The 27,085-nt window shown below is 42.0% G+C and overlaps 1 protein-coding gene across 1 annotated transcript in view; it reads left to right on the top strand.

Annotated features, from left to right (window-relative positions):
- The window catches only part of LOC139418558 (leucine-rich repeat and calponin homology domain-containing protein 2-like), a 76,358-nt gene extending 49,774 nt beyond the window's left edge, over positions 1-26,584 (top strand). Inside the window, 12 exon segments of the mRNA XM_071168118.1 lie at positions 4,405-4,472; positions 4,803-4,922; positions 6,200-6,262; positions 11,362-11,410; positions 11,597-11,635; positions 11,889-12,026; positions 17,820-17,870; positions 18,003-18,066; positions 22,919-23,025; positions 24,148-24,285; positions 24,395-24,472; positions 25,135-26,584. Coding sequence (XP_071024219.1) covers positions 4,405-4,472; positions 4,803-4,922; positions 6,200-6,262; positions 11,362-11,410; positions 11,597-11,635; positions 11,889-12,026; positions 17,820-17,870; positions 18,003-18,066; positions 22,919-23,025; positions 24,148-24,285; positions 24,395-24,472; positions 25,135-25,254 — 1,035 coding nt within the window. The 3' untranslated portion in view covers positions 25,255-26,584.
- Positions 26,585-27,085: the final 501 nt, after the last annotated feature.

Consider the following 27,085-nt stretch of genomic DNA (forward strand, 5'->3'; position numbering starts at 1 on the left):
AGTACAAGAGTAATCCGGGCTTAAAACTAATCATACCTTTCATCAAGTCATAAAACTTGCGATCCCATACCTGACATTCACAGCTCTCAAGTGCCCTAAATCAGGCAAAGAATTAAAGTACAATATATATATATATTTTTAAATTGTTTATTTAACCTTTTATTTAACTAGTGTTTGGTTCTGAAAATATGAAATATACTTATTAATGTCACTGAGGGAAAGAGGGGAATGTGTAACATTTCCGTTCTGTCCCGATATGTTATTGTTAGCCATCAGTGATACTATTCGAGGAGAATGTACCCAGTCTGGTACGAGTCAACATGACAGCCATGAGTTGGAGGAGTGAACATTTTGGGGCAGAGGTCAGGTTAGAGGAAGTGAGGAAGAACAGATATCACTAAGGTTCTGTCTAGCAACAGAGATGCATTGGCTGTTCAGATGTGTAGGAGGAGACTCAGGGTTAAATAGGGTTAAATATCAGTGCTTGTGTGAATATATTTTGTGTTACGCAGCTGTATGGACCCAATTGGTGAATAAACTTGGTTGGAGCTTTCATAGTGTCCGTCGATTTCTTACTCTGATATTTCGAACCTAACACTAGGCAAGTCAGTTAAGAACAAATTCTTATTTACAATGACGGCCTATCAAAAGGCAAAAGACCTCCTGCGGGGATGAGGGCTGGGAGTAAAAAATAAAAAAATAAAAAATATAGGACAAAACACACATCACGACAAGAGAGACAACACAACACTACATAAAGAGAGTCCTAAGACAACAGCATGGCAGCAACACATGACAACACAGCATGGTAGCAACACAGCATGATACCAACACAACATGGTACCAACACATGACAGAAGCACAACTTGGTAGCAGCACGAAACATGTTACAAACATTGTTGGGCACAGACAACAGCACAAACTAACATGGTCCAGCACACCAAGACAGTCGTGAAGAGGGCACAACAAAACCTATTCCCCCTCAGGAGACTGAAAAGATTCAGACCTTCAAAAGGTTGTACAGCTGCACCATCGAGAGCATCCTGACTGGTTGCATCACTGCCTGGTATGGCAATTGCTCGGCCTCCGACCGCAAGGCACTACAAAGGGTAGCGCGTATGTCCGAGTACATCACTGGGGCCAAGCTTCCTGCCATCCAGGACCTCTATTTGACCTCTGATTTGATTTGAAAGAAGGTAGAGACAACAATACATCACGCAAAGCAGCCACAACTGTCAGTAAAAATTTTCATGATTGAGTCTTTGAAAGAAGACGTCTAACAGTCCAGTTTGAGTGTTTGTTGCAGCTTGTTCCAGTCGCTAGCTACAGCGAACTGAAAAGACGAGCAACCCAGGGATGTGTGAGCTTTGGGGACCTTTACAGAATGTGACTGGCAGAATGGGTGTTGTATGTGGATGAGGAGGGCTGCAGTAGTTTAACAGCTGGGGTGAAAGAGGAGGGATAGCGGAAACCCAGTATAGATTTAACTTTAGCCTGCAGCTTTGATATGTGCTGAGAGAAGGACAGAAGTATGTGGACATCTGCTCGTCGAACATCTCATTCCAAAATCATGGCCATTGATATGGAGTTTGTCCCCCCTTTGCTGCTACAACCGCCTCCACTCTTCTGGGAGGGCTGTCCACTAGATGTTGGAACATTGCTGCCGGGACTTGCCTCCATTCAGACACAAGAGTATTAGTTAGGTCTGGCATTGATGCTGGGCAATTACTCCTGGCTCACAGTCGGCGTTCCAATTTATCCCAAAGGTGTTCAATGGGGTTGAGGTCAGGGCTCTGTGCAGGCCAGCCAAGTTCTTCCTCACCAATCTCGACAAACCATTTCTGTATGGATCTCACATTATGCACAGGGGCATTGTCATGCTGAAACAGGAAAGGGCCTTCCCCAAACTGTTGCCACAAAGTTGAAAGCACAGAATCATCTATAAGGTAATTGTATGCTGTAGCTTTAATATTTATCTTCCCTGGAACTAAGGGACCTAGCCCAAACCATTAAAAACAGCCCCAGACCATTATTCCTCATCCACCAGACTTTACAGTTGGCACTGTGCATTCGGGCAGGTAGCGTTCTCCTGGCATCCACCAAACCCAGATTATTCTGTCGGACTTCCAGATGGTGAAACGTGATTCCTCACTCCGGAGAACACGTTTCCACTGCTCCAGAGTCTAATGCGAGCTTTACACCACTCCAGCCGACACTTGGCATTGTGCATGGTGATCTTAGGCTTGTGTGCGGCTGCTCGGCCATGGAAACCCATGTCATGAAGCTCCCAACAAACAGTTATTGTGCTGACGTTGCTTCCAGAAGAAGTTTGGAACCCTGTAATGAGCGTTGCAACTGAGGACAGACGATTTTTAACGCGCTTCAGCACTCGGGGGTCCCGTTCTGTGAGCTTGTGTGGCCTACCACTCAGCGGCTGAGCCGTTGTTGCTCCTAGACGTTTCCTCTTAACAATAACAGCACTTACAGTTGACCGGGGCAGCTCTAGCAGGGCAGAAATTTGATGATCTGACTTGTTGGAAAGGTGATATCCTATGCCACATTAAAAGTCATTGAGCTCTTCAGTACAGACCGTTCTGACTTGCCTAGTTAAATAAAATGTAAAAAAACGGGCCATTCTACTGCCAATGTTTACATGGCTGTGTGCTCGATTTTTGTACACATGCCGGCAACACCTGTGAGCTGAAATAGCCAAATCCACTAATTTGAAGGGGTTGCCACATGACCTTTGCCATGTAGTGTAGATTAGTGCGATTGTGGAGTTGCCACAGAGCTGGTGTCGGCCTGTAGTCTGTTCATATATACTCTGTTACAAACTTCCGTGTTAAGCATCGTTGATTGAAGAGGTGAATTATTTCTTCCTGCTGTGCCAACCAGGCCCGCAGTCTGAAGTGCGAGGTATCCTGTGTGGTGGCTCGTGCCAAGCTGGCCAAACCCGGGGGGGGGAGAGCTAAATGAGACAACCTATCTTTTTCTGCTTTATACTATTAATTGAAGTGTGCATATTTATGAAATGTCAATGGGGTTACCTTATTGTGGTTATTGATGATTTTAAGTATGTATTTTGACCGTGTATTTGTGATTTGGTCGGAAGTGGTTTCTTCCAAGGCGAAGGCCGTGTTGAGATGTAGTTGGAGACTTTTATTTCCCTCACCAACTTCAAACATCTGCTATCTGAGCAGCTAACCGATCCCTGCAGCTGTACATAGTCTATCGGTAAATAGCCCACCCAATTTTACATACCTCATCCCCATACTGTTTATATTTATTTACTTTTCTGCTCTTTTGCACACCAATATCTCTACCTGTACATGACCATCTGATCATTTTATCACTCCAGTGTTAATTTGCAAAATTGTAATTATTCGCCTACCTCCTCATGCCTTTTGCACACAATGTATATAGACTCTCTTTTTTTTCTACTGTGTTATTGACTTGTTAATTGTTTACTCCATGTGTAACTCTGTGTTGTCTGTTCACACTGCTATGCTTTATCTTGGCCAGGTCGCAGTTGCAAATGAGAACTTGTTCTCAACTAGCCTACCTGGTTAAATAAAGGTGAAATAAAAAAAATAAAAAAATACTTAAGCCCTGTCATTTCATTGTTGGGCAGACCGAGACAGGGTAAGGATGGAATGCTGCCATTGGTTTCAGGCATGATTGGGGTTTGTTTGATTTATTGAGCTCAACCTTTCTTTGATTTATTTTCAGTTATTTATGTATGTTACCGGTCTACGCCCTGTTTGTTTAATTGTTTGTATAATTATACGTAGCGTACAGTTTGCCACTCCTGCACTGTAAATAAATGTCCAGCCTGGACATTGTACTTCCTCTTCTTGCTGCCTCCTCACTGAAACCTCCACCAAAAGTAAGGCCTCCCTTACGAATGGAATTGGCAAATAGATAATCTTGATAGGTTTTTTTTTGGGGGGGGGGGGGGGGGGGGGGACTTGTGGAATAAGCCAAGGCACAGCGCTTAAAGGCCAAATGAAATGTGTCTCGGCCTGACTTGGATCGATAATGGAAAACAAGCTTGTGATTGAACCTGGATAGTAGTGTAGGAGTTTTACACATCTTGTTATAAACTGGGTGGTTCGGGCCCTGGATGCTGATTGGCTGACAACCGTGGTACATCAGACCGTATACCACGGGTATGACAAAACATTACTTTTTACTGCTCTGATTACGTTGGTAATCCGTTTACAATAGCAATAAGGCACCTAGCAATAAGGGCTGTATCCAAGCATTCCGCGTTGCGGCACACATAAGAACCGCCCTTAGCCGTGGTATATTGGCCATATACCACACTTATTGCTTAACTATAACTTTTAAAAAATATATGCTTTTATTGAATTAATGAATCTGACTATTTGTTCTGTGTTTCAGGAATTGGAGAAGGTTCTTAACAAGTCACACCAAAGCAAAGATAAGGAAAGCTGGAAAGAGGAGTCTGGGTAAGTCCTCACTACACGGATAGACAGGAGGAGGAAGGGCAGTTATTTAAGTTTGAACTGAAATAATATTGATCTGTCAGTCTCCTTAGATAATTTATTTCCAACCCTGGTTAATCTACTGTAGGTGAGTTGATACTTAGCAGCTAGATGATAGCCGCTAGATGATAGTAGTCGTGAAATAATAACAGGCCGGGACAGTAGACATGCTGAGAAGGCTGCCGTTGGATAGCTGCCACTATAGTATGGCCACATTGTGAGTTCATGCTATTACAGTGTGAGTGTGAAGCAGTTGGCGTAGGTTTCTGACTGTCATGTCCCTGTGGCCTGCAGCTCTGATAAAGATCAGCTAGCTGAGGAGGAGGAAGAGGAGGAGGAGGAGGAAGAGCTGAAGGAGGTGCTGGACCTGAGGAAGATTGCCGTCCAGCTCCTACAGCAAGAGCAACAGAACAGGTGAGAGGCTGACCTCTGACCCCATGGTTGTTTCCTCCTCTCTGACCTCACCTCACTCTGATCCCTGCTCCTAGCCCCATATCTCTCTGTCCTCTTCGCCTCTGCTGAGCTCAGCATCCCCCGCCCTCACCTCTGCTGAGCTCAGCATCCCCCGCCCTCACCTCTGCTCGCGCTCTCTCACTCCATCCTTGACCCCTTATCAGTGAAAGGGCAGGAAGATCCTGGGATGTTCTTGGAGGAGAGGGTTGGAAGGGGGAAGGACTCTTCTTTTCATTCTACAAGACCGGAAAGAAAAGGACTTGATTTACAACCTTGACAGTCATGGGTTTCTGACTGGTTATTGGGGTTCTACCCATAGTTATTAGGTTAACAATAATCAATTGTCAGCGTGAGCCAGCCATAGCTGTTGCAGACAGCAGGTGATACGTGAAGAGTGCACATTATCATTTCTCTTGCATTGGGTCCTTCTATACGCTCTCAGAAGAAAGGGTTCCAAAAGGGTTATTCGGCTGTCCCCATACGAGAACCCTTTTTGGTTCCAGGATGAACCTTTTTGGTTCCATGTAGAACCCTCTGTGGGAAAAGGGTTCGGCCTGTAACCAAAGAAAAACAGTTCTTCAAAGGGTTCTCCTGTGTGGACAGCTGAAGAACCCTTTTAGGTTCTAGATAGAACCTTTTTATCCAAGAGTGTATTACCTGTATTTTATCCATTGTATGTGCAGACCTTAGTTCCTTTCCAGACATTTTACTACTCTTCTTTCTCCTGAAGTTACTCCATCACCACGCTCTAACGATCTCTATTCCTGCTCTGCATCTAACGAACCTCCCTGTCATTGGCTCTCCTCTTCTCTTCTCTTAATCCCTCCCTGCTTCATCCATCTCCTGCTCCTCCTCCACCTCGCCTCTTCCTTGGACCTGATTGGTGCACACATGATGTGTGGCTACTAGACGACGATCCTTAATTTGTAGAGCAGAGAGTCTAATTCATCGAAGGAGGGTTGCCGGCCGTGCACACAGGTAGAGACAGATGTGTGATAGAGTGAGATTGTGAACGTTTAAGGAGGTGGATGTATGTATAGAAAACTGTCAGGTTGGAGAATTAAATGCATGTTTCTGTGCCTTGTGAGATGAATGCACACCCTTCGATAGATTGTCTGTTGTTCTCCAGTTCTTAAATCCACCTGAACCCATTCTATATCATGACTGCCTGAACACATTGTGCCTGCAGAGAGAAAATAAAGAGATGGTACTAACCACCCCTCTGTCTACCTGTCCAGGTTCCTCAGTCACTCTGGCAGCTCCGGCAGCAAACAAAGGTCCCCCTCTCAGGCTATCCGCAGGTACGTACAGCACAGCTCTACCTAAACACATTACTTCTGCCCGTTACACTCTAAGACCTTGGGTCACGTGCATAAAACTAGCCTGTTTCCTGGGCGCAAGTTGAGCCTAGTCATACACTCAAAAGCATGCCATCATCGAAACTGTCCCAGTGACTCGTGTTATAGGATCTTGTCTCAAAAATACAGTGCATTCGGAAAGTATTCAGACCCCTTGACTTTTTCCACATTTTGTTACATTACAGCCTTATTCTAAAATGTATTAAATAATGGTTTTTCCTCATCAATCTACACTAGAGGTCGACCGATTAAGATTTTTCAACGCTGATACCGATACCGATTTATTGGAGGACCAAATAAAGCTGGTACAGATTAATCGGCTGATTTAAAAAATAAATAAAAAATTATTTGTAATAATGACAATTACAACAATACTGAATGAACACTTATTTTAACTTAATGTAATACATCAATAAAATAAATGTAGCCTCAAATAAATAATGAAACATGTTCAATTTGGTTTAAATAATGAAAAAAGAAAGTGTTGGAAAAGAAAGTAAAAGTGCAATATATGTGCCATGTAAGAAAGCTTACGTTAAAGTTCCTTGCTCAGAACATGAGAACATATGAAAGCTGGTGGTTCCTTTTAACACGAGTCTTCAATATTCCCAGGTAAGAAGTTTTAGGTTGTAGTTATTATAGGAATTATAGGACTATTTCCCTCTATACCATTTGTATTTCATTAACCTTTGACTATTGGATGTTCTTATAGATATTTTAGTATTGCCAGTTTAACAGTATAGCATCCATCCCTCTCCTCGCTCCTACCTGGGCTCGAAACAGGAACACATCGACAACAGCCACCCTCGAAGCAGCGTTACCCATGCAGAGCAAGGGGAACAACCACTTCAAGTCTCAGAGCGAGTGACGTTTGAAACGCTATTAGCGCGCACCCCGCTAACTAGCTAGCCATTTCACATTGGTTACACCAGCCTAATCTCGTGAGTTGATAGGCTTGAAGTCATAAACAGCTGCTGGCAAACGCACGAAAGTGCTGTTTGAATGAATGCTTTCGAGCCTGCTGGTGCCTACCATCGCTCAGTCAGACTGCTCTATCAAATCACAGACTTAATTATAACATAATAACACACAGAAATGCAAGCCTTAGGTCATTAATATGGTCGAAACCGGAAACTATAATTTCGAAAACAAAAGTTTATTGTTTCAGTGAAATACGGAACCGTTCTGTATTTTATCTAATGGGTGGCATCCATAAGTCTAAATATTCTTGTTACATTGCACAACCTTCAATGTTATGTCATAATTATGTAAAATTCTGGCAAATTAGGCATCCAAACTGTTGCATATACCATGACTCTGCATGCAATGAACGCAAGAGAAGTGACAATTTCACCTGGTTAATATTGCCTGCTAACCTGGATTTATTAAATATGCAGGTTTAAAAAATATATACTTCTGTGTATTGATTTTAAGAAAGGCATTGGTGTTTATGGTTAGGTACACATTGGAGCAACGATACGCACCGCATCGATAATATGCAACGCAGGACATGCTTGATAAACTAGTAATATCATCAACCATGTGTAGTTAACTAGTGATTATGATTGATTGATTGTTTTTTATAAGATAAGTAATGCTAGCTAGCAACTTACCTTGGCTTACTGCATTCGCATAACAGGCAGGCTCCTCGTGGAGTGCAATGAGAGGCAGGTGGTTAGAGCGTTGGACTAGTTAACTGTAAGTTTGCAAGATTGAATCCCTGATCTGACAAGGTAAAAATCTGTCGTTCTGCCCCTGAACAAGGCAGTTAACCCACCGTTCCTAGGCCGTCATTGAAATTGAGAATGTGTTCTTAACTGACTTGCCTAGTTAAGTAAAGATGAAATAAAGGTGTAAAAAAACGAAATTATTATTTTTATTTTTTTTAATTGGCCAAATCGGTGTCCAAAAATACAGATTTCCGATTGTTATGAAAACTTGAAATCAGCCCTAATTAATCGGCCATTCCGATTAATCGGTCGACCTCTAATCTACACACAATATCCAATAATGACAAAGTGAAAACAGGTTTTTAGAAATGTTTGCAAATTTATTAAAATTGAAAACAGAACAACCATATTTACATAAGTATTCAGACCCTTTGCTCTGAGACTCAACATTGAGCCCAGGGTCACCCTTGAGATGTTTCTACAACTTGATTGGAGTCCACATGTGGTAAATTCAATAGATGGGACATGATTTGGAAAGGCACACACCTGTCTATATAAGGTCCCACAGTTGACAGTGCATGTCAGAGCAAAAACCAAGCCATGAGGTCAAAGGAATTGTCTGTAGAGCTCAGAGACAGGATTGTTTCAGGGCACAGACCTGGGGAAGGGTACCAAAACATTTCTGCAGCATTGAAGATCCCAAAGAACACTGTGGCCTCCATCATTTTTAAATGGACGACATTTGGAACCACTAATACTCTTCCTAGAGCTGGCTGCCCGGCCAAACTGAGCAATCGGGTGAGAAGGGCCTTGGTCAGGGAGGTGACCAAGAACCCGATGGTCACTATGACAGAGCTCCACAGTTCCTCTCTGGAGATGGGAGAACCTTCCAGAAGGACAACTATCTCTGCAGCACTCCACCAATCAGGCCTTTATATTAGAGTGGCCAGACGGAAGCCACTCCTCAGTAAAAGGCATATGACAGCTTGCTTGGAGTTTGCCAAAAGGCGCCTAAAGGACTCTCAAACCATGAGAAACTATATTCTCAGGTCTGATGAAACTGAGGTTGAACTCTTTGGCCTGAATGCCAAGCGTTATGTCTGGAGGAAATCTGGCACCTTCCCTACAGTGAAGCATGGTGGTGGCAACATCATGGTGTGGGGATGTCTTTCAGCTGCAGGTACTGGGAGACTAGTCAGGATCGGGGGAAAGATCAATGGAGCATAGTACAGAGAGATCCTTCATGAAAACCTGCTCCAGAGCACTTAGAACCTCATACTGGGGCGAGGGTTAACCTTCTAACAGGACAAAAACCCTAAGTACACAGCCAAGTCAATGCAGGAGTGGCTTCGGGACAAGTCTCTGAATGTCCTTGAGTGGCCCAGCCAGAGCCCGGACTTGAACCCGATCGTACATCTATGGAGAGACCTGAAAATAGCTGTGCTGTGATGCTCCCCATCCAACCTGACAGCGCTTGAGAGGATCTGCAGAGAAGAATGGGAAAAACTCCCCAAATATAGGTGTGCCAGCTTGTAGTGTCATACCAAAGAGGACTTGAGGCTGTAGTAATCGCTGGCAAGGTGCTTCAATAAAGCACTGAGTAAAGGGTCTGAATACTTATGTAAATGTGATATTTCCATATTTTTTTAATATATTTTTATATATAAATTAGCAAATAAAATGAACAAACTTTTTTTATTTATTTAAGGGGTGGATCAGCTTAATATTGCGGAAAGAATGTTGCTTCCATCAATGTAATTGTCTGCATAATTTCCAATCCCCCATATATTTTTTAGGGTAAATATATATATCCATATACATAGTTACATACACATACCTATATAGACATACATACTTTTTTAAGAATACACCTTTATTCCCCGGAAACCCTACCACCCTTCCCCCAATAGGCGTAAACTAATAAACACTTAGGCTTTTACTTTCAGTTTATACATCTTATACACATTTTACATACAATCTATTTTACAATAGTTATATTTAGTTTGTTTTTAGTCCTTCCTCTATTTCTGATGTCCATCCAGTTTGATTTCTATTTGTAACTGTGTTATTTCACAAAACTTCTGAACCCATAAACATTTCACAGACGCCGTATGTTTTACATTGGTTACCTTGTTATTAGTCCCACCCTTCAGCTCCATTCAACCCCTCCCATCCATTTTGGATTTCTATTTGCCATATATTTTTCAACTGTGCTGTGATGCCTCACAAAAGTATTGAACCTTTCTATTCTCATAGGTTCTACAGATTGTAAATGAAAAATAAAACATTTAGCTAAAATAATTATTATATTGATTGATTGACTGTTTTTTCGTTGTCCTTATTGTGATGTCATTATGGGGTATTGTGATGTCATTATGGGGTATTGTTATGTCATTATGGGGTATTGTTATGTCATTATGGGGTATTGTTATGTCATAATGTGGGGTATTGTGATGTCATTATGGGGTATTGTGATGTCATTATGGGGTATCGTGTGTAGATTGAGGGGGAAAAACTATTCAATCCATGTTAAAATAATTATTATATTATTGATTGATTGACTGTTTTTTTCTTTGTCATTATGGGGTATTGTGATGTCATTATGGGGTATTGTGATGTCATTATGGGGTATCATGTGTAGATTGAGGGGGAAAAACTATTCAATCCATGTTAGAACAAGGCTGTAACATAACAAAATGTGGAAAAAAGTCAAGCTGTCTGAATACTTTCTGAATGCACTGTAGCTATAACTACGAGTAATTACATTTTTACATGCGAGTCATTTAGCAGACGCTCTTATCCAGAGCGACTCAGAGTTAGTGAGTGCATACTTTTAGTTTTGTACTGGTCCCCCGTAGGAATCAAACCCACAACCACAGCGTTGCACATGCTCTACCAATTGAGCTACACCAAATCAAGTCCAATTTTATTGGTCACATACACATATTTAGCAGATGTTATTGCCGGTGTTGCGAAATGCTTGTGTTCCTCGCTCCGACAGTGCAGTAGTATCTAACAATTCACAACAATACACACAAATCCAAAAGTAAAAGAATGTCATTAAGAAATATATCAATATTCAGGATGGGCAACGTCTGAGTGGCATTGACTAAAATACAGTAGAATAGAATACAGTATGTAAATATGAGATGAGTAAAGCAGTATGTAATCATTTCATAAAGTGACAAGTGTTCCATTATTAAGGTGGCCAGTGATTCCATGTCTATGCAGTAAAGGTTCCATTGTCTGTTGTTATTGACTGTTGGCTGCCCTCGTGATGACACACTGTCCAATAAATGAGGGTATTGTCCCTGAAGGTAAATACGTGTGACTGAGTGAGTCAGTGTCAGTGTTTTCCTGTCTCTCTCCTAGTGCCTCTCTGGATGAAGCGAGCAGTGGCACGTCAGTGCTGAGTGGGCAGGTAAGTACTTCCTGTCCTGTTTTCCACAGGGAACATGCTACTCATTGTTCCCATTTTGTGCGAGTAATACTACACCGTGGTCATTGTTTTCAGTTCCCCTTTCTAATGTGTCCGTGTGCGAGGCCTTGGTTCTGTTGTCTGGGTTTCACTCATGTCGTTCACCTCTCTCTGTCTCTCTCTGGAAAGGACCCTGACTTCACAGACGACGACGACGCTTTCTCTGAGGTCCTCCATTTTCATTCGTGCCTTTTTGTTTCCTCACCCTCATCACCGTCCATGTGAAGACGTGTCTGTGTGCATGTTAGCCTTTTATAACTGAGTGACGTAGGGAGAGGCTTTAGGTCAATCATCTCTTTTAAATTATGTTCTAGTGCTGCTAAAGCCAAGGGGGTTTTGTCCATTATTGCATTGCCATTTGGTTAATACAGTGTCCAGTATCTTGACCTGTCTCTTTCTCTCTGTCTCTCTGTCTCTGCAGCCCTCCTCTTCATGCTCCTACGATGGCAGCCTGAAATCCGAGTCAGACACGGACCCAAAGTGGCCAGAGGTTCCACCTGTACTCAACCAGAACGAGGAGCGCAGGAGGAACAAGTATCTGAGGAAAGATTATCTGAAGGTAAGGAGACCATGGCTACCACATTGCACTCTGAATCCCATGATGTTGATTTCTATATGTATTTATTATGGATCCCCATTAGCTGTTGCCAAGGCAGAAGTTACTCTTCCTGGGGTCCAGCAACATTAAGGCTGTTTTATATACAATTTAAAATATTACATGACGTTACATTTCACATCACATTAAGTGTGTTCCCTCAGGCCACTACTCTACTACCACATATCTACAATACGAAATCCATCTGTACGTGCGTGTCTTATCATGTGTATGTTTCAGCGTGTCTGTGTGTGTCTCTTCACAGTCCCCACTGTTCCATAAGGTGTATTTTAGTCTTTTTTAAATTTATTTTTTATCTGATTCTACTTTCTTGCATCAGTTACCTGATGTGGAATAGAGTTCCATGTAGCCATGGCTCTAAGTAGTACTTTGCGCCTCCCATAATATGTTCTTGACTTGGGGACTGTGAAGAGACCTCTGGTGGTATGTCTTGTGGGGTATACATGGGTGTCTGAGCTGTGTGCTAGTAGTTTAAACAGACAGCTGGGTGCATTCAGATTGTCAACACTTCTTACAAAAACAAGTAGTGATGAAGTCAATCTCTCATCCACTTTGAGCCATGAGAGATTGACATGCATGTCATTAATGTTAGCTCTCCGTGTATGTTTAAGGGCCAGTCATGCTGCCCTGTCCTGAGCCAATTGTAATTTTCCGAGGTCCCTCTTTGTGGCATCTGACCACACTACTGAACAGGTGTCAAGGTGTGACAAAACTAGGGCCTGTACGACCTGCCTTGTTGATAGCGTTGTTAAAAAGTCAGGCAGAGCAGCACTTTATTATGTATCAACATGTTTGACCACGACAGTTTACAAACCAGGGTTACTCCAAGCAGTTTAGTCACCTCAACTTGCTCAAATTCTACTTTATTAATCAGAAGATTTAGTTGAGGTTTAGGGTTTAGTGAATGATTTGTCCCAAATGCTTATAGTTTTTGAAATATTTAGGACTAACATATTCCTTGCCACCCTTTCTGAAACTAACTGCAGCAACTTCTTTGGGATCGGTGTCCCTTCCACGGAACGGTTGAGCTAACGTAGGCTAATGCTATTAACAAGACAATTTCCCAGGACATAGACATATCTGATATTGGCAGCAAGTACAGTTAAAAAATATCATGCTATTGTTTGAGGAGAGTGCACAATTTTGAACATGGAAAGTTATTAATAAACAAATTAGGCACATTTGGGCAGTCTTGAAACAACATTTTGAACAGAAATGCAATGGTTCATTGGCTCAGTCTAAAACTTTGCACATACACTGCTGTCATCTAGTGGCCAAAATGTAAATTGCACCTGTGCTGGAATAATACATTATTATCAAAGCAGATTTTATTGGTCACTTACACATGGTTAGCAGGTGTTAATGCGAGTGTAGCGAAATGCTTGTGCTTCTAGTTCCTACCGTGCAGTAATATTTAACAGGTAATCTAACAATTCCTAGCAATTTCACAGCAACTACTTTATATACACAAGTGTAAAGGAATGAATAAGAATATGTACATATAAATATATGGATGGATGAGTGATGGCCGAACGGCATAGGCAAGATGCAGTAGATGGTATAGAGTACAGTATATCCATATGAGATGAGTAATGTAGGGTATGTAAACATTATATAAAGTGGCATTGTTTAAAGTGACTAGTGATACATTTATTACATGCAATTTGTTATTATTAAAGTGGCTAGAGATTTGAGTCAGTATGTTGGCAGCAGCCACTCAATGTTAGTGATGACTGTTTAACAGTCTGATGGTCTTGAGATAGAAGCTGTTTTTCATTTTCTCGGTCCTAGCTTTGATGCACCTGTACTGACCTCACCTTCTGGATGATAGCAGGGTGAACAGGCAGTGGCTCGGGTGGTTGTTGTCCTTGATTATCTTTTTGGCCTTCCTGTGTTGTAGGTGTCCTGGAGGGCAGGTAGTTTGCCCCGGGGATGCGTTGTGCAGACCTCACTACCCTCTGGAGAGCCTTACGGTTGTGGGTGGAGCAGTTTCCGTACCAGGCGGTGATAGAGCCCGACAGGATGGTCTCGATTGTGCATCTGTAAATGTTTGAGTGTTTTTGGTGACAGGACAAATTTCTTCAGCCTCTTGAGGTTGAAGAGGCGCTGTTGGCATTCTTCACCACGCTGTCTGTGTGGTTGGACCATTTCAGTTTATCCGTGATGTTTATGCCGAGGAACTTAAAACTTTCCACCTTCTCCACTAGTGTCCCGTCGATGTGGATAGTGGGCTGCTTCCTCTGCTGTTTCCTGAAGTTCACGATCATCTCCTTTGTTTTGTTGACGTTGAGTGTGAGGTTATTTTCCTGACACCACACTCCGAGGGCCCTCACCTCCTCCCTGTAGGCCGTCTCGCCGTTGTTGGTAATCAAGCCTACTACTATAGTGTCGCCTGAAAACTTGATGATTGAGTTGGAAGCATGCATGGCCACGCAGTCATGGGTGAACAGGGAGTACAGGAGAGGGCTGAGAATGCACCCTTGTGGGGCCCCAGTGTTGAGGATCAGCGGGGTGGAGATGTTGTTTCCTACCCTCTCCACCTGGGGGTGTCCCGTCAAAGTCCAGGACCAAGTTGCACAGGGCGGGGTCGAGCTTAATGATGAGCTTGGAGGATACTATGGTGTTGAATGCTGAGCTGTAGTCGATGAACAGCGTTCTTACATAGGTATTCCTCTTTTCCAAGTTGGTTAGGACAGTGTACAGTGTGATTGTCGTCTGTGGACCTATTGGGGCGCTAAGCCAATTGGAGTGGGTCTAGGGTGTCTGGTAGGGTGGAGGTGATGTGGTCCTTGACTAGTCTCTCAAAGCACTTCATGATGACGGAGGTGAGTGCTATAGGGCGATAGTCGTTCAGCTTAGTTACCTTAGCTTTCTTGGGATCAGGAACAATAGTGGCCCTCTTGAAGCATGTGGGAACAGCAGAGTCTGTGTTGGCAGCCTTGCGAGGGTTATTAACACGTTTAAATGTTTTACTCACATTGGCTACGGTGAAGGAGGTTTTGGTGCAGGTTTTGGTGGTGGGCCGTGTCAGTGGCACTGTATTGTCCTCAAAGCGAGCAAAGAAGTTGTTTAGTTTGTCTGGGAGCAAGACATGGCCTTTCTCTTGCATTTCAAAGATAATGGTACAAACAAAATACTAAAGAACAGGTGTTTTTTTATTTGTATTATCTTTTACCTGATATATTGTGTTATATTCTCCTACATTACAAATTTCCACAAACTGCAAAGTGTTTCCTTTCAAATGATACCAATAAATGCATATCCTTGTTTCAGGGCCTGAGCTACAGGCAGTTATATTTGAGTATGTCATTTTAGGCAAAACATTTAAAAAAGGGGCGATCCTTAAGAGGTTGTTGCAGTCATTTCACTCGCTGTAGTAGCTTACATGTACAATACAGTACATTCGGGAAGTATTCAGACCCCTTCCCTTTTTCCACATTTTGTTACGTTACAGCCTTTATTCTAAAATTGATTCAATTTAAAAAATGTGCTCATCAATCTACACACGATACCCCACAATGATAAAGTGAAAACAGGTTTTTAGAAATGTTGACAAATATATTAAAAATAACTAACTGATACCCTATTTCCATAAGTATTCAGACCTATGAGACTCGGAATTGAGCTTTTAATTGAGTTTTTACAACTTGATTGGAATCCACCTGTGATAAATTCAATTGATTGGACATTATTTGGGAATGTAAGGTCTATGTCTATGTAAGGTCCCACAGTTGGCCGTGCATGTCAGAGCAAAAACCAAGCCACGAGGTCAAAGGAATTGTCCTTAGAGCTCCGAGGCAGGATTGTGTCGAGGCACAGATCTAGGGAAGGGTACCAAAAATAGTCTGCAGCATTGAAGGTCTCCAAAAACACACGTTTGGAACCACCAAGACTTCCTAGAGCTGTCCGCCCGGGCAAACTGAGCAATCGGGGGAGAAGGGCCTTTGTCTGGGAGGTGACCAAGAATCTGATGGTCACTCTGACAGAGCTCCAGAGTTCCTCTGTGGAGATGGGAGAAGCCAGATGGAAGCCACTCCTCAGTAAAAGGCACATGACAGCACACTTGGAGTTTGCCAAAAGGCACCGAAATGACTTTGACCATGAGAAACCAGATTTTCTGGTCTGATGAAACCAAGATTGAACTCTTTAGCCTGAATGCCAAGCTTCATGTCTGGAGGAAGCCTGGCACCATTCCTACGGTGAAGCATGGTGGTGGCAGCATCATGCTGTGGGGATGTTTTTCAGTAGCAGGGACTGGGAGACTAGTCAGGCTCGAGGGAAAGACATTGAGCAAAGTACAGAGAGATCCTTGATGAAAACCTGCTCCAGAGCGCTCAGGACCTCAGACTGGGATGAAGATTCACGTTCCAACAGGACAACGGCCCTAAGCGCACAGCCAAGACAATGCGTGGCTTCTGGACAAGTCTCTGAATGTCTTTGAGTGGCCCAGCCAGAGCCTGGACTTGAACCCGATCGAACATCTCTGGAGAGACCTGAAAATAGCTGTGCAGCGATGCCCTTCATTCAACCTGTCAGAGCTTGAGAGGATCTGCAGAGAAGAATGGGAGGAACTCCCCAAATACAGGTGTGCCAAGCTTGTAGCGTCATACCCAAGGAGACTCGAGGCTGTAATCGCTGCCAAAGGTGCTTCAACAAAGTACCGAGTAAATGGTCTGAATACTTATGTAAATGTGATATATCAGTTTTTGTATTATTTCATTATAGGGTGTTGTGTGTAGATTTATAAGGGGACGAATAGATTTTAGAATAAGGCTGTAACGTACCAAAATGTGAGAAAAGTTAAGGGGTCTGAATACTTTCCGAACGCACTATAGACACACTGGCTTTACTCAAAGCTACTGGCATGTCATTAGTAAAGATTGAAAAAAGTAAGGTGTCTAGACTGCTGCCCTGAGGAATTCCTGATTCGACCTGGATTATGTTGGAGAGACTTCCATTAAACAACACACACTGTGTTCTGTTAGACAGGTAACTCTTTATCCACAATATAGCAGGGGGTGTTAAGCCATAACACACGTTTTTCCAGCAGCAGACTATGGTCAATAAGTATAAAAAACAGCATCAGTCATTTGTGTGTAAGTGCCGTGCTTGTTGAGTGTCCTTCCCTATAAGCGTGCTGAAAGTCAATTTGTTTACAGTAAAATAGCATTGTATCTGGACAAACACAATTTTTTCCAAAAGTTATACTAAGGTTGGTAACAGGCTGATTGGTTGGCTTTTTGAGACAGTAAGGGGGCTTTACTATTATTGAGTAGCTTAAGTACTTTTGCTTCCCTCCAAGCCTGAGAGCAGAATTCAGATGTCACATTGTTTTAGCACTATCTACAGAGTTTTTAAACTATGGCTCATATCTAATTTTTTTTTTTTTTTTTTTTACAAATGTCTGGAGTCTTGAAGCAAACATTGAGATCACGTGAACTCTGCTAATGACCATACAAAAACAGAGTAACGGAGAGCAATTTTCAATATGGCGAACTAGGTTCTAGGGCACATATGTCAGAGTCAAGGCCCGCGGGCCACATCCGGCCCGCAAGAAGGTTTTTTACTGGGATGATCTTGATTTATTATTAGAACCGGCCCGCAGCAAGCCGGCAGCCCGCAGATCTTTTACACGCACCAATACTACATTTCCCACAATGCAAAGTGACGCACCGAGCAGTAGGCTGCTAGGGCATGAATTAAATCTCTTTCTTAATGCGTCTTCTCTCCTCACAGAACAAGTGCCAGAGTGCCCGACGAAACTCCAGTGGGAACGACGAGTGTGAGGTGAGATTAGCTATCCAATCACGTGCACAGTAAAAGCACATTACAATCAAATTATGTAAGCACATGCTCAAGCAAATATCCTCATTGGTTGTTCTATCTGACCAATAATCAAATGATGTATTCTGTGTGCAGGAGGTATTGCGGAATGCTGAGTTCAGCACCACCCTCACAGTCTTTGGCCTTAAACCAAGATCAGGTAATTTGAATTATTTAACTTGTTCAGGGGTTAGTCATTCATTTTTATAAGGCTTTTATTTATTATTGTATGATTAGGCAATACAAGTGGCACACATTTTCAAGTCAAGGTTTTTAACTCTTAAGTAATTGTAAAACAGAGAACACGTGGTGGAGCAATGAGTTTGAACATGTTGTTGTGCAATTATGATGCAGGCTATTAATAGTGCCATTTACTGTATTTGGTATTGTAATATGGTGATTCTGGTGAAGTATGACAGCATGTCCCAAGCATGGCCGATACATTGCTTATGACCTCTTCGGCATACTATTCTGCTCTCCCAAGCAAAAAGATAGTAACTGCTCATAGTGGAGCTGAGAAAAAATGTCTTCAAAAGTGTTTTAATTGTCTAGCCAAATGAATTCCAGGGAGATCATTGGCGATGCATGAGTACTATGCATTGCCTTACTATGAGTACTTTTTTTAAATTCATGTTGACCCTGACCTCTGACATGACCTCTGACCCTTAAACGGCAGATACTGCCTTCTTCCTTGGCATGATATGTTATAAATGGCAGCGTAATACCAAAGCAAAGAGCAGTATCAGCCATTTTCATTTGTTAGTTTACTATACTTCTCATTTATGCTATTAATACAAGAGCAGTGTAATTTCTGACAGTATAACAGATTTAACCTGCATCCTTTGTGTGTCTTCCACTAAGATACCAGTTGAATTTAGAGATGTAGGTTCTGCGTCAGTCACATTACATACTGTGTTTGGCAAGTAGCCCATGTCTTGTTATAAGAATAAATGTGAAAAGCAGCACTGCAATTGTTTGAATTACATGAAATGATTACCTGTCTTGTAATATATAATGATAGAAGTATGACGTAGGATAATACAAATGATAAAAAAAATGACCATGAGATTGCTAATAACATTGTATGTATTGTATGTATTTTTTTCAAATGACACTTCTGAATGATTAAATAAATAACAGCTTTAAGAATACATTTTAAACATATTTACATGTTCATCATCATACTTAGCTAGCTAGTTCTTACCAGTGTCTGGATGTTGGCGTTTCAGAGCAAGTTCAACCATCATTTCCCCCCCTTGAATGCTGTGCCATGGTGTTGTCTCCGTAGATTATCAATGTACAATCAGTGTCATGCAGGTTTGATTGCGTCACTTAAAATGACATGAAACCAAGGTAAAACGCAGTAACTGCAGCCAAGGGCAGGTTGAAACGAAGCTAAAAGGCAGTAAGTTCAGTTACTGCCATTTACCTTGGTTTCACAGTAACTTTTTGCAGTTACTGCTAATACGACCCCCATTTTCTCCAAAACACAATACAATAGAGGCAGGATACTTGTCCACATGATTAAGCATGTGTTTTAATGTAACAAAAATGACATTAACTCATTTTCAACCAAATGAACAGTTACCACCTTTTTGCTTGGGAGGGAAGAAGAGTGATGAGCTAAATGTCATACCCCAGTAGTTATCATTATGTGACACAAGATATTTTAGTTTGATGCAAATACAATCAATGTCAACTGTTGTGTGTGCCTCAGTGTACATTTGACATATTAGTAATTTAGTAGAAGCTCTTATCCAGTAGTCTGTGCATACTTTTTCGTACGCCTGGGCGGCTTTAAAGGGGCAATCTGTGATTGCTACATCTATTTATGGATTTTAAATTTATGATATACACTACCGGTCAAAAGTTTTAGAACACCTACTCATTCAAGGGGTTTTCTTTATTTTTACTATTTTCTACATTGTATAATAATAGTGAAGACATCAAAACTATGAAATAACACATGGAATCATGTAGTAACCAAAAAAGTGTTAAACAAATCAAAATAATTTTATATTTGAGATTCTTCAAATAGCCAGCCTTTGCCTTGATGATCGTTTTGCACACTCTTTGCATTCTCTCAACCAGCTTTGAGGTAGTCACCTGGAATGCATTTCAATTAACAGGTGTGCCGCCTTAAGTTCATTTGTGGAATTTCTTTCCTTAATGCGTTTGAGCCAATCAGTTGTGTTGTGACAAGGTAGGGGTATACAGAAGATAGCCTTATTTGGTAAAAGACCAAGGCCATATTATATCAAGAGCAGCTCAAATAAGCAAAGAGCAACGACAGTCCATCATTACTTTAAGACATGAAGGTTAGTCAATACAGAAAATTTCAAGAACTTTGAAAGTTTCTTCAAGTGCAGTCGCAAAAACCATCAAGCGCTATGACGAAACTGGCTCTCATGAGGACCGCCACAAGAAAGGAAGACCCAGAGTTACCTCTGCTGCAGAGGATAAATTGATTAGAGTCCTCAACTGGCAGCTTCATTAAATCATACCCGCAAAACACCAGTCTCGACGTCAACAATGAAGCGGCGACTACGGGATGCTGGCCTTCTAGGCAGAGTTCCTCATCCCGGAGTTGCCTCTTCACTGTTGACGTTGAGACTGGTGTTTTGCGGGGACTATTTAATGAAGCTGCCATTTCTCATAACAAGAATAGACTGACGAGTTTCAGAAGAACGGTCTTAGTTTCTGGCCATTTTGAGCCTGTAATCGAACCCACAAATGCTGACGCTCCAGATACTCAACTAATCTAAGGAAGGCCAGTTTTATTGCTTCTTTAATCAGAACAACAGTTTTCAGCTGTGCTAACATAATTGCAAAAGGGTTTTCTAATGATCAATTAGCCTTTTAAATTATAAACTTGGATTAGCTAACACAACGTGCCATTGGAACATAGGATTGATGGTTGCTGATAATGGGCCTCTGTACGCCTATATAGGAATTACATAAAAAATCTGACGTTTCCAGCTACAATAGTCATTTACAACGTTAACAATGTTTATACTGTATTTCTGATCAATATGATGGTATTTTAATGGACAAAAATGTGCTTTTCTTTCTAAAACAAGGACATTTCTAAGTGACCCCAAACTTTTGAACTGTAGTGTAGTTGAGAGTGCAAGTGTGTGCAAAGCTGTCAAGGCAAAGGCTGGCTATTTGAAGAATCTCAAAAATAAAATAGATTTTGATTTGTTTAACACTTTTTTTGGTTACTACACAATTCCTTCCATATGTGTTATTTAATAGTACCCCATCAGAACATACGCTTTTTTTTACTCCATTGTTTGTAAACAATTTAATTGTAAAATAAAAAAAATAAGACATGTATAGCCTCAAAACATATAATTTTGATATCGTGATCAGTCCTTGCATCCATAGCTCTATGAATCTGTGAGTAGTTACTTTTCTCCAACCCCATCCCTCAGCTGTTTACCAAATCAGTGGCCACTTTGTTTGAACTACATATTGCCCTTTTAAAAATGAATAAATAAATAGAGAAGAGGAACTATTTAAGGATTTCGTAGCAATCCAACAAACAGGGCAATGTGTTCTTGACCGGTGCACTCTCTTCTGTGCTCCCCTGTCAATCACTGGACATTTTAACCACACTTTGACTGCAGTTCCAGTTAGCATTGCAAAAGAGAGAGTTCACGATGATGCACGAGGTGACTCTCTGAACTGTCCTTCCGAGTAAAATGGTTGGAGGAGTTCAGTGGAATTTCCATGGTATTCGGCAATCAATAAATAGTTTACGAAAAGAAGTGTTATGTTGAACCCACAGAAAGGCTACGAGGGATATTTTCTTAGAAGTAGCAATAGATTTGATTATATAATATATAGTATTTATTATCCTCCATGCATTTTCATCTTTAGTGAGGGCTCAGGATTTCCACACTAAAGGGAGTTACTAAACAAAACTTGTTTGACACTCAAATACACACTCCACTGGCCTAGAAGTAACCATGGTCTGGACATTCCAACGTTACAGTAATGGTTGGAATGAAGCCTGTGTGTAAATGTGACCGGTGTCGATTGCATTTTGATCAGCTTACAGATGACAAGCGGCTCAAGGTTGGTGTTGATCTTTTTGTTCTCTGATAATGACAGGGAAAGACTTCCATTAACACATGCTGTGCTGCCCTAACACGCCAAACTCCTGTCTTCCACATGGGTACTGTAGACAGGGCTAAGAATAACAATCTCGTTTGACAACTATATAATGCAATGTACAGTATAAAATGTAGCTAATGTCCAGTATAGCCTACGGGCTTAACATTCATCAACAGCCAGGCGTTACGTACAGCTCGTACATGACGTGCACTTGCAAACTAACAGTCAAATATCGTTGAAATACCATAAACACAGACATGACATACCCGATTAAAGAAACAAACAGCATCCATACATGAAGTGTTGTGCTGCCGTTATGCACCAACTCAAGTACAAACGAACAAAAGGGGACATGAAATAGCCATGTTAGCCCAATGATGACATGTACAGAGGAAATTACAGTAACTAGCTAGCATGTACAGCATTCACAAATCAACAGCTACAAAGCGAATAAATGCTTGAAATGCATACATTTCACAATATACTGGTAGAAACCCCTAATATTACAAGGTCGGTGACAATATAAACTCAATATCTATAGAATTGATTATGATTTTCATGGTAACATTTTTGAGTAACCTCCCTCTTCCACATGGAAGTGGTAAGGGGGGGGGGGGGCAGGGGATGTTTATAAGGGGTAATGCAGAAAGATGTATGCGACATTTAAAAGGGCATGTACAACAATAAAATGAATGTACACTAATATCAGACATATCAGATTGTATAATTTTACAACATAAATTTCAACACTTGTAAATTCATGTCATTAAAAAGTCTAGACTCTGAGCTCATCTCGGCAGGGCCCAGGGGAATACCCAGGAGTCTACTGTTTTGAAAGTTGTGTAATTTCAGTATGTCACACGCTATATGCTTCCTATGTGTTGTCGTAGCTTTTTGCCGAAGCAGCCGCCAGGAGCCGTCTGACCCCAGTTTCACCATGAGGAGGAAGATGGAGCACCTGCGGGAGGAGATGGAGCAGGTTGGCCTCCTACGGCAGGTCAGGAGATTCAGAAAACACAGGGTGACACACCATGATCAAAAGACACCACCAATAACCTGATTAGACTTTATAGACGTTTGCAAAAGGTATTATGTAGCAGTCCTTTTCATTTGACAAATTTCCATCATTAATTTGGACCCTTTATGGGCCTATGTGGATGAGGATAAATTGAAATAATATTTCTTACAGAAGAAATATGAAAAGCATATGCATGACCATGGTAGCAATGCAAAGGGAAGAGTTTAGAGGTGATGGTAAAACTACTAGACCAAAGGTGAGGACACAACAGTTCACCTCGATCCGTTCCGAACAACCCAGGGTATGGCGCCATGTCATCTTGTGACTGTACATCAAACGTAGTGATCGTAAAGGTTGATGCCGTATAGGACATGAGTTTTATGATATGGAAATGTGAAGTGCACGGCGTGCTTGTATGACATCAAAGCGGTATTTGTTTTACTCCTCAACGTCTTATCTTTCAAAATACGTAGTCATCTTTATTTTACAGCGTTTCCCTCTCTTGGACAACAAAAAATGTGCTAAAGTTGCACAATTAGCAGGAAGGGCAACTTCCTGTCATTCGAGGTCATCAAATTCAGAACGGCTGTCAGTCAAAACCCATACAGCGCTGTGATGTTACTGTACACCTCCTGCATTACAATGTAGGTGTTTATCAATGCCCAAATATGCCCTTTATCAACCCGTATACGGGTACGAGTGATACGGCTATGGAAAATCAGCAGCTTTCCAACAGAGGTGTGAACAATGGCCTGTTGGCAGAGTTGACAGCGAGCAGTTGACAGAGTTTACCAAAGAATACAGTATAATACTGCAATTCAGAGATGTGTTCCTCCTCTGATGGGCCTTGAATGGGCTCTTTCATGTTGTCTGGAGTTCCTCAGAATTCTCAACGTGTCGCTACTTGTTCCTCCAGACAGCTGCAGGTAGCACAGTATCCCGGTGGGTCACTCTGGGTAACACTGTGGGTTACTTCAAACTCCTCCTGTAAAATAATCTTCGTCCATGTCTTGCGTTAGCAGTTGTAATAGGTGATCTACAGTATTCCACAGGGATCTACAGAATCCATGTTGAGTGTGTTGTTTCTGTGACTCCTCTTAGAACCTGGAGTCCAGACTGAAGGTCTTGCTGCCGGACGATGTGGGAGCTGCTCTGATGGATGGCGTTGTCTTGTGCCATCTGGCCAATCACATTCGTCCTCGGTCGGTGGCCAGCATCCATGTACCCTCGCCCGCAGTGGTAAGCACCAGTTGAAAACCTGTTGTTTGAAATCCCTAGAGCCGAAGCAAACCACCAGCCAAGAATAAACAAAAAATGCCTGTAACTGTTGACCAACTCTGTCCCACAGCCAAAGCTTAGCATGGCCAAGTGCCGCAGGAATGTGGAAAACTTCCTGGATGCCTGTAAGAAGCTGGGTGTGCCACAGGTAAACGCACACCACTTAATTAAGCAATAAGACCTGAGGGTGTGTGGTATATGGCCAATATACCACCACTAAGGGCTGTTCTTATGTACAACACAATGCGGAGTGCCAGGATACAGCCTTTAGCCATAGTATATTGGTCATATAACACAAACCCCAAGGGGCCTTATTGCTATTATAAACGTGTTACCAACGTAACTAGAGCAGTAGAAAAATAAATGTTTTGTCATACCCTTGGTATACAATCTGATATACCACGGCTGTCAGCCAATCGGCATTCAGCGCTTTAACCACTCAGTTTATAATCACTACTATCTTTTTCTGTCATCACCCATAGATCTGATATGCCTCTTTCTCCAGTTGTGGTACACTCCCTAACCAGTAGAACAGCTACAGATATGAAAAACATCTTTGGATAACCATCTGTAAATAAACTTTTGTCAGATTCCTGAAGTTAATGTGGATAGGTTATGATGGATGGGTTGAGCTGTGCCACTCTTTTTGGTTTAGCCAACTGAGTCTTACCAAAAACATCTTTCAACAAATAAATAGACTGGTACCCAGAGCAGCATGACAGAGATATAAACATCAATTCACTTGTACTGTCCTTTTAAGTGTCTTGAAAGGTGTGGTGATGACTGCGTGCTGTGTTTTGGCCCTGGCAGGACAAGCTGTGTTTGCCCCACCATATCCTAGAGGAGCGTGGGCTGGTGAAGGTGGGCATGACCGTCCAGGCTCTACTGGATCTGCCAGCCTCCAAGCCCACCCAGCTGTCTGCTGTCTAACAGCAGCCTGGACACTGCCTCCACCCTCCCTGTCCAGTCAAGCCATTCACCCCCCCCCCAGCCCTACACCCCACAGAGGAGGGGGCTTCCAGCCCGCTTCGCTCATCACCAGAGAACCCTTAGGGGCGAGGGCCCGGGGGGTTGCAGGGAGTCCATTGTCAGCTGATTGAGCCAGGAGAAGGAGGGGTTCATTCAGATCCTCCCACCCTTCCTATATGATGTCAGCTGGGCCCCGCCTCCCATCCATCAGATTGTTAGCTTCTGTCATGTCCTACCCTCAGGGGACCCTACTGTACTGTGTGTGTGTGTAGAGTACCAGTGTGACTGTCTGTGTGACCTGCGCAGTGTGGACTTTATGAGTGCTGGTGAACATAAAGCCAGGTCAGACTAAGGAGGGAATCGCAGTGAAGATGAAGACCTGTCTGTCACCATGGTGATATTGACTGGCCCATGGTCAGACACCATTGAACCTAGTGGTGCCAACACTGAAGTCACTGGGTTTTCAATTCTCTGTATTAAAATACATTGGTAGTGAAGTGATAGCTGTTTTAAAGGCATGTACTCACTCTTTCACTCAGAGAACTTAACTGCATGCTGGCCCACCAGCCATACCACATAACTCAAGTGGTCCTTAACCTCTTTGAATTAGCATTCAAATTGGATTTTGAGTCATATTTGTACAAGAGCGTTGTGTTCTGTCACAGCATACCTCTGTTTGATATCACAGAGGTAAAGCTTGGGATGTCCTTAACAGTGCTTTACCTCAGAGGAGCCACCAGTAGCTTAACCCCAGTACACACACTTCTTACAGTCTGCATTTGACTAGAATTATTGTACTGTCAATAACAGTGCTATTTGGGGGACGAATGCTAAGTTTACTTTTAAAAGCATGGTGTCCATGATTCAGATGGATGTTAAAACTGCCGCACATTCGGATAGAGACTTTCTCACCTGCACAAGGTTGCTGATGGTGTTGGTCTCATGTCCAGTGACCCATCTGTCTACTGCTCTGCTGTGGTGAAGGGAGGATGCTCTGAGGTACTGCAGGTGGTTTTGATAGCTCACCACACTGTACAGTATACGAGAGAGCCATCCCACTGTCACGGGACCTTCTGTCAAATGCAGACCTAAAGACATAAGACTACTGTGACTGCATGTAGCTTTGATTCGAACCACATGTTCGTTTTGAATAGGACTAGTTGAAAGCACAGGGGTATGTAGTTGGGATATTGTACCATATACACTTACAATCCTGAGATTGTATCTTTTGGTCATTTGATGCAATGAAACATTTTCTTTTTTTAATGTTGAAATATTTCATCTTTAAGTTTACAACTTGCTCCTCTGGTTGGATTCACATCTGCAAAATGTAAAATAAGGAAAACAAAATAAGCAATTAGGTGATCCCATAGATTAATCTTGCCCATTTGAAATATTTTATCAGGGAAACTATTTATCTATTTATTTTTTCTATTTATGTGCTTTGTTTGTTTGTGTTTCACCCCTGATGACCCCCTTAAGTTATGTGACAGGAGTTTTCAGCTCTAAACTTATGATATTGTCCTGCTTTAATGCTGCATTTGTAAAAATACAAATAGTGGGAAGTGGTAATTTACCACCATAGAGTTAGATAGAGGACTCTAGATTGATAAAAACCTGTTCTGGCGTTGCCATTGAGGGCTTCACAATTTTTAAAGGAGTCAACTGGGTGGGACTTCCTTGTGGGTGAAGAAAGGATCACATCATTCCATCCGGGTAATCAGGAGGGATCAGCCAATAAATTATACTCATGAGCAAACATTCCATAACTCTAGGTGGCAGTAAATCACCA

The sequence above is a fragment of the Oncorhynchus clarkii genome, chromosome 10, assembly GCF_045791955.1.
Source record: "Oncorhynchus clarkii lewisi isolate Uvic-CL-2024 chromosome 10, UVic_Ocla_1.0, whole genome shotgun sequence".
Taxonomy (NCBI): domain Eukaryota; kingdom Metazoa; phylum Chordata; class Actinopteri; order Salmoniformes; family Salmonidae; genus Oncorhynchus; species Oncorhynchus clarkii.